Source organism: Dendrobium catenatum, unplaced genomic scaffold, assembly GCF_001605985.2.
Source record: "Dendrobium catenatum unplaced genomic scaffold, ASM160598v2 fragScaff_scaffold_1061, whole genome shotgun sequence".
Taxonomy (NCBI): domain Eukaryota; kingdom Viridiplantae; phylum Streptophyta; class Magnoliopsida; order Asparagales; family Orchidaceae; genus Dendrobium; species Dendrobium catenatum.
In genome coordinates this window covers 1,086,746-1,098,989 of record NW_021319523.1, presented here as the reverse complement: position 1 = coordinate 1,098,989, position 12,244 = coordinate 1,086,746, and the positions used below count along the sequence as shown (strand labels likewise).

The window sequence follows — 12,244 nt, the reverse complement described above, 5'->3', positions numbered from 1 at the left end:
TATTTATCTCAATAAATAGTAGTTTGATGTTATTGAGCCCAAAATGATTGTTTAACATCACAAGTGGAATTATTCCTCTTCACCCATTTTAAGTTTGCAAACTTGTTATATGTAGGAATATTCATTTCTAGCTTTGGATTTGAAGGTACAATTGGTTATTTTGCCAGTAAAATTTATGCTCACAACACTGCATTTCTTTTTCTAATTTACCTCATGGATAGTTTAACTCATGATGAGGAAGATTCACCATCATGTCTTCCAGGTGCAAATGGCCCAGTTGGCCACGTAGAAGATGACATAGGTGTCAGAGAAATTTTTTCTCCAATAACAACCCTCTTCATAATCAGGGCTTCATGATGGGATAGCCTTTCAAAGACAGAGGTCCTCTTCCTAGAGACCTCTTCAGTTGAAACAAATCCAATAGATTGTACTTGCGACAAAGGCAGATTGGCACATCGTGTTGATGCTTGAGTAGGATTAGGCCTTTATGTATGAAATTAATAGACATTCCTTGAACATGTACAGCAGTAGCAATAGTAGAAGCAGTGGGGATTTCAAAACCACCAAAGTGGATGGTAGCTTAAGTTTTTCCAACATTAATTATATCATTGGTTAGGTGGATGTTTGCTCCATGCCCTAGCTTTATAGTAAAATGTGTGTTTTGAGGATCCATTATGCACAAATAAAAGATGAGGATCAGTGATAAAAATTTGATATATTACCCCACATTTTATAGAGACTCAACAAAACAAAATAACACAAGTAGATCAACAGATTCTATCTAATAGAATAATTTAGAACCATACTTTGAGATGTACAAGAAATTCATTACATTCTACAATTTATTAATTGTATATTTCAGTTTACTATATTTGAGTTGCTACTATAGCTCATATGCAACTAGCCAATAATGGAAAGAGAAATATATCATCAGTGGAGTTTTCAGAAATCTGCGAGCTCTAAAAATTCACGCCCTGACCTTCCCTTTTTTTGCAGGAGAGTTTTAACGGTGTTCTTGGGCATTAATTTTCAGAGCCCACATTACATGCCAAAGTTTTCTTTGCCATCAAATTTTGTCACATCAATTTTGACAAGATGTGTAGCCACTTGATGGTTCAACGCCTTATCCACCGTCGAGATGGATGTATCCATTGCTCCACCAGATCTCATAGCCTCCAAAAAATTGCAGCTATCTCATGTAGTGAGAATTACACTAATCCGGCTGTCTTCCTTCTCCTAGACGAACCATACAAATAGAAAGAACTTATTGATCTCCCGTTATGGAAATCCCACCAAAATCTGGCTCTATTACCAATTGTTGTGCAATAGACACAGTGGAAATAAAATAAATCATAAAATCATACAACAAACAACATAAAAAACACATTGATTTATGTGGTTCTATGAAAATGGCTACGTACACGAGGAGGGGATGATGAATTCACTATATTGGAGGAGAAGAAAGATTTTAATTGCTCTCTCTTGCAAATAACATCCCTCAAAACTCCCTATTCATAGATTTGGGGCACACAAATAAATAAAAAGCTTCCTAAAATAATCCTCAATCAAATCACTTATTTAGATAAATAATCATCTCCTATATTAATTGGACATCAAAGCTTTCCAAAATAAATCTAATTTGAATTCCAAATCAATAAATGTTACTTAATAATGTTAACACATAGGACATATGAATCACTAAAGTTAGACATGAAATAAAGTTATGTGGACCATATTTATTATGATGCAAAAGCTCACTATGATGCATGTGAGATAATACTTTCTATTAGAGGATTTATCATTATGATTCATACATTTTGTTTCTTAATATAGTAATAATGGAATATTTAGATAGTGGGAGAATATTTGTTGTTCTAACTAATTTTTTTTTAAATAAATTATAATATAGTTTTTATAATGTATTGCATTTTGAATAAGTTCAACATATAGTCCAAATTTTTCTTTCGGCGTCACTTGGCAGCCATGAAAAAGTTCGGCATCGGTCAGTGGCCAGGTGGAAATCCGATAGTGATCGAGGAGGAGTTTGGTGACAAGAGAGCTCTCTTTATTCTCTTCTTCCTCTTCTTTCCTAGCTCTCCCCTCATGAGAAATGAGAGGTCTATTTATAATTTTCTGAGAGTGTCATGACCAATAATTATGAGGAAAATCAAGGATAAATTGAGAGTGTTTTGATTGGACGGCCAATGTTGAAAAGATTTCTATAATCCAAAATCATTTCTTCTTTTTGATTCTAGAATTTAAAATTTTATTTATAATCAAATTTAAATATTCCATACTTGAAAAAATGATTGAACATATGTAATTTATGAATTTGATAAACATAAAATTATGTAACTAAAATTAAACAATTGGATTATCATCTTTTATTTCTCATATTTAATTAATCTTTTTATGTTAAAACTTTAATTTTTCTTTTAAAATTGCTAATGCTACTCTAAAGTCTTTATGAAATGTTGATAATATTTTTAAAATCGCAAATATACACTAAGAAATATTCATGCCTTCGCGTCCAAAGCCTTTATGAAATGTTGAGAATATTTTAAAAACAGTAAATGTACACTAACAAGTGGCGAAATGTAAATTTAACTTTACTATTTTTGCCGGAATAATATAAGTGAATTAAAATGTATGACATTAACATTTTTTAAACTTTAGATTAAAATCATTAACTTATATTTGTTAAAATCTATCATCAAAAGGGCATATATACTAATGAGTAAGAAAAATAAATAATAAAAATAGTTTTAAAAAATAAGTGTTAAATTAATAAATATATAATTCTATGATAGTATATAACTATAAATCAAATAAGTATAATAAAATCTCATATTTATATCAATTCTTTAAATTTCAAATAATTTATAAAATTTACTTTAATTTAATTCCAATTATACTTAAAATTTCAAAATTTAAACCTTGCAAAATTTCCTAGTGCTACATCGTAGCTAAAAATCAACGTCTTCATGGTGTTGTTGGATACCGGATCAAGATTCGTGTTGTATTGGATTCCGCATCGAGATTCGTGTCGTACAAACTCGTTGTTGATTGCCTCACTAATTCCTCCTCGGTTTTCTTACCCTAGCCGTCTTGAAAGCGATCCGCTTTATCTTTCCCTTGTCGTCCGTCTCCCACCTTTCCTATCAACACGCCATCCGGAGATCAATTCATTGATTGGGCAATTCTTCCTTCGCCGCACCCGCGCCTGCAGCAGCAGCAGCGGCGGTGGACAGCCGGAAGAGAGCATAAGGGAGGAGAAATTAGGATTTGGGTTTGTGGGAGGGTAAGGAGGGGGAGCGGGGGAGGAAGAAGAAGAAGAAGATGACGGGAAAGGCGAAACCGAAGAAGCACACGGCGAAGGAAATTGCAGCAAAGGTTGACGCGGCGACGACGAACCGTGGCGGGGGTAAGGCGGGGCTTGCAGACCGGTCGGGGCAGGAAAAGGGTGGGCATGCTAAGTTCGAGTGCCCCCTCTGCAAGGTAACTGCTCCCGACTTGAAGTCGATGCAGATCCATCACGAAGCCCGCCACCCGAAGATCCCTTTCGAAGAATCAAAGCTCACCGATCTGCATGCCTCCAGCGCTGTCGAGACCTCCAAGGCCCGCCCAGGTGTTCGGGGAAGCTTCAAGAAATAGGTGCTCCAGCTTTGGCCTTGCTATTACTTATAGCACTGTGAGCTATTCGACGACCTCTCCTTTCCTTCCTGTTGTGTTTAGTATTTGGTTTAACTTTTAAGGTGCCCTACTGTATTATTATGATGTTTGCTTGACTTCATGTTGTTGTCGCTGCTACTAGCAAGATCATATGTGAGATTCTGTGTGTCTTGGTTATCAGAGGACTTGAATGTGAACATTTTCACTAGTTTTCTTAACTGGTTGCTTGCTACTTGGTAATGCGATTCCGTAAGCTTACTCATCTAATTTATTTTTCCTCTGGATTCACATGGTAGAGGACCAAGCTCTCTTCACGATTGATTAGCAAGATGCCGCAGAGGAAAAAAAAAAACACTAATCAAGAGAAATAAATTGTTTTTCGTATAATGAATAATTTTGGTTGTAGATACTCAATTTTGATCTTGCTATTAAGATTATTGTGATTTAAACATAGTTTGCTGATGTTTTCTTCTTTAAAGCATCCGTATGCTATAGCTTGATTGGAATTTAGAAGTCATCATAGATGCTATGAGAATGTTGTGTTGGTTGATTTCTCTTATTCTCGGGAGACAGTAATAGAGCTTAATTACTTTTTTCATATGTATGAAATTCCAACGAGGTGATGTCTTTGAGTGGATTTATTTCGAGCTGGAGAAAAGTAGCCTTTGAATTATTGTATCAATGTGGGAATTGTTTGTTATGACAGTCGATGTAGGGAGAAAAAAAAAATTCTGATTTAGTTATACCTGTATATGGTCATATGCCAATTGATATGGATCAGCTCTTCCAAGAAACTCCCATGGAATCTTGATTGGGTGCTAGTGATAAAAGAAAGAAGAATTTGGAAGAGTGCTTGCTTTTCTTTATCAGCAGCTGTCTGATTAGGTTTTGAGGGAAGAGACAAGGATTTGTCAAAAAGAGAATAAAAAAGAAGTGATGTAGAGTTTTTCCTCTTTTATTGAGGGATCTAAGAGGGTAAAGAAAGTGATTAATTTTTTTCTTGATTAGTAGTAGAAAGAAATATTTTAATTTATTAAACATATATTGATGCATGAATGTACTTAGAGTGCCTATTCTTGTGATTCTTTCGGTGAGACTATAGAATCTTCATTCGTGGCTTGATTCCTCTATTGCGCTTGTGTTTTTATGTCCTATGGTTGTGCTTTCAATTTGGAGTATTTAGCTACTTCAGGAGCCAGCTATTTTAGCTATTTGGGATTATGTTATTCAGTTCACCTTTGTGTCTATTCAAATTGCAGTTATTTAGTTTGGGGCTTCTATTTCTATTTCTATTTCTGTAAAATATGGCTTTGCATATATTCATGTTTGAATTTGATTGCTATCAAGAAATAAATTGAGTTGATCTTGTGCCAACCTTATACTTTTAGTTAGGTCTTAGGAGTTTATACATAGATAATATGAGGCATTTAATTGAATTATTTTCATTGAATAAAAAATTATTTTTCTTGTTTTCAATCTTGTTTTTTTAAGTTTAGGGTTTGTGATTCCTTTGAGTGTAGTTCTGAATTTACATGATTTCAGGGGAAGTCATCTTTTTTAACAACGTGAGACTTGGCTTTCTTATTTTGGTAAATTCTTTGCTTCATTTAATTTCCTCTACTTAATGTTTTGATTGTCTTGTTAGTTTTGTTTATTTTTTCAAATTTGACATAATTGGGATTCTAATTGTAGTGACTAAATTATAATTGCCTATTGATTTTTCATGTTAAAAAACTTCTTTGATTTATTTGATCATTGGATTATCATTTGGCTATAATTCTTGTATTTGCCAGTTTGCATTAAAAGACATAAGCTTTTGCATGTATAGAGACCAATGATATGTAAATCCTAAGTTCCCTGGCTTGATGTATATATGTTGAATCATTATGGTTGCATTAGGAAATGGTAAACCTAGATCATCTTGCATCAAATTGTTATCAAGCTTATGTTTGCATGATTTGCATCATATCTTAACTAAATGCATAAATTAATTTGGTAAATAAATAAATAGCAAAAGATGCACAATTTAAATGAAATATTATAAACTTGGTTCTAAACGACCACAATATGATGATCATAAGATTTAAAAGTATTATTGGAGATGCGTTTTTATAAAATTTTCAAGGTGAATAAATAATTTAGAAGATTTCTTTGAAAAGTACAACCTGCTAGATTTCTAAAGAATTAAATTTGCTAAATCAAAATTAGTAGGACATTCTAAGTCATCGTTGGTCTAAATGAATTATAAATTTAAGAAGGAATATTTTCCCTTCAGTGAATATAGGGATCAACTTTATGATCAAATTAAAGATTGTAAATAAGATAAATATAATGTGCTTGAGTATTAGGTAAGGCTTATAGGTATGGTAACTAAACATTATTTGTCTTTGAAGTTTAAATTATTGTTATTATCACTTGTTTAACTAAAGTTCTTAAGCAAGAAATTAGCGATGAATATAAAAAATCTTGAGAATTTATTCATAGCTTTGGTTATCGAGTATTTAAATCATTATAGTCTGGCTAGCCCACTTTTGATTCACGTCCTTAAAGAAAAAATAATTCCATATTCTTTGAAACTTTTTGCATAAACAACAACATAAGATCTATATACACTTAAAATTTATCCAAAAGAAAAAAATATAGATAATGAATAATCATTAGGGGATATTTTTGATGCAGAAAATAAGTCTATATTTAATGATTTTGAATTTGAACACGTGTTACAATAGATCATGTTATGCTAATGAAGTTGAACATACAATTGATCAAAAGTCAAAATTGGAGTTTGAGAGCAAAATTGTGAATTGATATTTCCCTTGGATTGCACCCTATTTTAATGGCTACAAATTAAATCAAATATTGTGCATTAGCCCTTTCCCTCTCTTGGCCATTTTTTTAACATTTAAATTCAAGTTCAAATTCAAATTCAAATTATGGTGTCCAAAAATTGCATGGCTCTTTCTTATTTTACCTTGGTCAGCATATATATTTTTTGGAGAATGATTTAATTTATTCTAAATCTCTTTCTAAGTTCAAATTATTGCCTAAAATATTTCTCTCCAATTTTCCCATGCCTTGATTGAAATTCTCTTTATAAATAAAAGAGGTAAGCTAAGTATTTTTCTGGTCTCTTGCTCTCACAATAGCGAAATTTTGCCGAATTTTTTTTCTCAAAATGCTAGATCATTTTCTTGCCTTGACTGTGGAGGTCTCTCATGCTTATTTAAGCATCTTTGTTATTCTTTCACTCTTATTCATACTTCAAGAAGACAATTTGGTGAGTTCTTTTCAATTGTAGTATTTTAATTCTTTCAATCTTATGCAAGATTATGAAGTATTTTTATTTTGGATTCAAATTATAATTCTCTCTGTTGTGTTTGCTTAGTTGAGCTAATAGTAACTAAATCTCCTAATTTTTCTATTTGGCTGAAATTTATATGAAAATCAAATATAATTTTGAAGTGGTTCTTTTGAATAAATTCTTTTGATAACATTAATTTCAATAAGTTTTCTACAAACTAAAATCTAAGTTTCTTTAACCTAAGTTTATAGTGACAAAGAAGTTAATAATTTTAATCCAAGATAAAATGACTTTACAATCTTGCACAAGATTAAAAAAATTAAAACACTACAATTGGAAAGAACTCACCAAATTGTCTTTTTGAAGTATGGAGAAGAGAGAGAGCAAGGAAGACACTTTAGCAAGCATGAGAGACCTTGAAACCCCACAACCAAGGCAAGAAAAGTGATCTAACACTTTGAGGAAAAATTTTGGCAGAGTTTTATTATTTGAGAGAAAGAAGTAAAAAAAAAATACTAAGCCTATCTCTCTTATTTATAAAGAGAATTTATGCCAAGGCATGAGAAAGTTGGGGGGAAACATTTTAGACAATAATTTAAATTGAAAAGATATTTGAAAAAAATTAAATCAGCCTCCAAAAAAGCATCTGGCTGGCCAAGGTAAAATAGGAAGAAGCCATGCAATTTTCGATCATAATAATTTGAATTTGAATTTGAATGTTGTAAAAAATTCGGTCAAGAGATAAAAAAAGCTGATGCAAAATATTTGATTTAATTTGTAGCCATTAGATTATGGTGCAATCCAAGGGAAATGTCAATAGCTAATAGAAAATTTTCAAAATTAAAATAATTTCAAGCATAAGCAATCTTCAGCCACATAGTTTTCAAATATGGAGTAAGTGAATTTGGCAATGATTAATTAAGGGATTTAATGCATGGGACAGCTGGGAGAGGGCTTAATTTTGAGCCATTAGATCATATGTTCTAATTTATTAATCCATGTGTTGAATAGATTAATATGATCAACTCTCATGCAATTTAAAATTTAAGATAATTTATTGTATTGATTAATTTTAGCCCAAATCTTACTTCATTTGAACTAAACCTATATTAATTTAGTCTTAATTAATTTGAATGTGATTTGCATGAATTTCAATGATAAAAGTGATGGTATATATTTAAAAATAATTTTTATTAATTAATTTTATTAGTTTGTTAAGAAAATTTAATAATATTAATAATTTATTGGATAAAAAGATTAAAATATTGTAACTAAGTATCCAATTTTTATGAAATGAATTTCACTTATTTTTAGAAATATATTGTTTAATTTAAATAAAAAAATGATAATATTGGTCTTGATAAGAAGTTATGGTCAAATTATTGTTTTGAATTTCTATAAAGAATAATTTGAATAATTTTGAAAAATCAATTTTAGTTTAATTTATATGGCCAAATTAAATAGTGTAGAATGGTATGCCATAATAAAATATGTGTTCATGAATGAATGATAATTGAACATTAGATTAAGTTAGATGCTAGTTCATAAGTGAGAAATGTAAGATGACAATGTTTTCAAAATTAGTGTTAAATTGATAATATATAAATTTAAATAATCATGAATCAATTTTGAAAGAACCATGTGCATAAGTTTAGCAAATTTTATTTATATGTGAGCTATTTCATTTGATATATTGAGGTTTAGAAAACAAATACCCAAATCTTCAATATTTAAGTTTTAAACTAATGTAAGTCCAGCTTGGTGATTTTGTTTCTTGAAATGCACTTCATATTAACTATTAGTCGCATCTAACATTACCTTTGTTATCATCAAAATCCAATGACTCCATACACCATGGCTCATGGGGCTAACAATTATGCTATAGGATATAAATTTGATAGTAAAGGTCGGCGGGTTAAAATTGTCAAGTTCTTCAGGTTCATTATATTGTGAGAATTTTGCAGGGAGTTGTGTAAATATTACAAAATTGTGATTTTATCAGCTATGTATTATGGATCAAAGTGTTGGGCTGCAAACAATTTATTGATTGCTAAGAGGTAAATTTATGGAAAAAAAGTATGAATGATAGGTTTAGAAACTACTATATAAGACCATTCCATGCTTTTGAAATCATACAACACTCATGTGTGCATTCCTGAGAGCATTTTCGCCTATTTTTTCTTTACCTGGTTTGAACCCAAATGAACATGGCTGCCTTGTCTTTGCTGGATCGTACCGTTAGTTTCATTTTGAGGTGATCATTAAAGTTTATGGAAAAGAAAGAATGAATGATAGGTTGAGAAACTACTATATGAGAGAGATTGTGCTTTTAACACTTCTAGACTTATTTAAAAATAAGGCAGGAGGAAATGAATTAGATAGCTTTGGCACATATGATGATTGGAAGAATTGTACATGGAGGTAAAATGGATAGAAGTTCTCATAGGATTTGCTCAAAACAAAGTTCAACTCTTAAGCAACATTCAATTGGAATAAATTGAGAATGAGGATTAGTAAATAAGACCATTCCATGCTTTTGAAATCATACAACACTCATGTGTGCATTCCTGAGAGCATTTTCGCCTATTTTTTCTTTACCTGGTTTGAACCCAAATGAACATGGCTGCCTTGTCTTTGCTGGATCGTACCGTTAGTTTCATTTTGAGGTGATCATTAAAGTTCTATCTGCTATATCTTTATCTATTGGGATGTCCATCTTTAGATCCAGGAAAAAAAGGTTGTTCTGATATTATTTCTTCTGGGTGAATCTCTATTGGTAATAGTAACAAGTTATTGATTGGGTGGTGGTCGTGGTGTTTTAGGTTTTATTTGGGACAACTTTTTAACTATTTTCTTGCTGCTTTCTAGTATAAAAATTTTTATATTAGAAAGTTATTTTAGAAAGCAATAAAAAAGTTGTCCCAAATGAAGCCATAGACTTTATTTTCATTTGGGACGATTTTTTATTACTTCTTAAAGCAGTTTTCTAGTTAAAAAAATGAAAAAATTTTTACTAGGAAGTTGCTTTAAGAATTAGTAAGAAATCAGTCCCAAACAAAACCTTAATTGAACATTGGCTAGTTCTTTCTTGTAATGATTTGAGAGGATGTGAAGATGAATTTGGATGGGCTGGGGTGTTGTTAGGGTTATAGATTTTATTGTGGAATCTTGAGGTGCCTGAGAGGTGAAAGGTTGGTTGAATTATTTTGTGGAATTTGTGGCGGAATTAGGGCACAGGTGAGGGTTCTAATTGGTTTGGCCAGAGCCCCTAATGGGAATTTAGGGTTTAAATTAGTTAGTTTGATTAATTAATCATGTTCGAGTTGAGTTTGAGCTCATGTTATAAGTTTAAATTAGCTCAAGAGCTGATTAAATTTTTTATGAAATAATTAAAATTCACTTGAACTATTTATTATGACAAAATTTTGACAAATTAGATGAGAAATTATTCGATATATGATAGTGATGTATAATTTTAAATATTTTCAAGAATTTTTTATTTAAACTCTTTTATAAGTATTAATATATATATTTTTTATTTTATATTAATATTTATTAAATAAGTTAGTTTATGAGTTAATGAATTTAGTTGTGGTCATCTTAAATTTGGCTCAGTAGTTTATCGAGTTTTGTGTATGTGATGTGTGTGAGTTTATTTCAATTAGTCTAAATATTCCAAAAAAAACTTTAATATAAGAAATACGCATATTTACTAACTATATCCAAATGTTAATAGAAAATGCTCCTTTATAAGAAATGTGATTTTTCAATTGCAAGCTTCATACATGATTTTTTTTTTTTTTAAATTTAATTTTAGATAAAATTACCCCCTTTTGTATAGCATAGCGAACTGTTTATTGAAGTTTGTTGCAAATGTATTTGATTTGAAATGGTTTGAATTTGACTTTTTATGAACTTGATTTGAAGTTTGTCGAACTGCTAGTTTAAATCTTCCTTCATGCATGCCAATCCTATGATGCCTTCCTAGTAATCTCATTGCGCATCATCAATCTAGGGATTCCATTCACAACAATCATATTTTTTTTTCTCAAATATTGATTTCCCCTATGAGCTCTTTATTTTATTTTATTTTTAAGAATGGGGGTATCTACCTGCTGCTATTTCAGCTTGTGAGACGCTTGGCGGTGTAACTAATCCCTTGGCTAACCTAGAAGAGGCACCCACTCCTATATAACCTCTTGGCTCGTACTTATTGGGACCCTACTTAAATGGTGATGTCGCTCGAGGGGAATCGAACACCGGTTGGAGGATTTTCAACCGTGCTCGCCCACAAACCAAACTAAGCATCGGTGGGTTATGAGCTCTTATCACAAAATCCTTTTCTCCTCGAACATCTTCAATCCCATAGGCAAGTTCCTAGTCATCTCCCTTTATGAAATTTTATTCTCTTCACATATCCTCAATCCCATCGAGGAGCTCCCAACGAGCTCTCATTGCAAAATCCCCTTGTCAGATTTTGTTGGTCCTGTCAACAAAGTTCCTCCATGCTCTTCCTTATTGTGGAATCCTCTTCCTTGGTAATATTGATGAGATGCGAATGGGCTCCTATCATGAAATCCTCTCTTCACTTGTTGTTAGTCCCATCAACGAGTCTTCACTAAGCTCCCATTGTGAAGCCTCCTCACGGAAAATTATTAGGTCCGATCACCTGACCTAGAAATAGGTTCGGACATCCAATAAATTCAATTAGCAAGGCACTAACAAGCCCTCATCATGAAATTCACATCTTCCCACACACCATGAGTCTAGTTGGTGACCTCCCAAAGAGTTGTCATCGCGAACTCATTTTCTCATCACGTGTTGTTGGTCCCATCAACAAGCTTCCAAAGTGTTCACATGGTGAAATCCCTTTGTTGTTGACGTCTTTAAATTGTTGGTTTGAATCACATTTGAACTATTAGATTCGATTTCATATTCAAATTCAAATATATTTAAACCAATTTTTTTCGCGGTAGCCTTTAATAAATAATTCACAAATATAGAAGACATCTTTATAAAAAACAAACATTTAAGCATATTTTCTTATTGAAACAAACAAAAGGCATATTTCTCCAATAATGACTATGATGAAGTTTATAAAGCCATAATTCTCATTCATAATTAACCTTAATATTTCTCCTCTCCAATTTCAAGGCAAGTTCAAATTTTGTAACCTCTAATGAAGATATCAAATAGAAAGTGATTCTTAAATATTAATTGGAGTCAAATAATAATAAAATTTAAATATGTATTTGAATTTTAAAATAAAAA

The 12,244-nt window shown here is 31.5% G+C and overlaps 1 protein-coding gene across 1 annotated transcript; it reads left to right on the top strand.

Annotated features, from left to right (window-relative positions):
- The first annotated feature begins 3,149 nt into the window (after window positions 1-3,149).
- Window positions 3,150-3,917, top strand: LOC110104727 (protein METHYLENE BLUE SENSITIVITY 1). The gene has a single exon (XM_020833958.2). The coding sequence runs from the start codon at window positions 3,340-3,342 to the stop codon at window positions 3,652-3,654; it is 315 nt and encodes a 104-aa protein (XP_020689617.1). The 5' UTR covers window positions 3,150-3,339; the 3' UTR covers window positions 3,655-3,917.
- The last annotated feature ends 8,327 nt before the right edge of the window (window positions 3,918-12,244 follow it).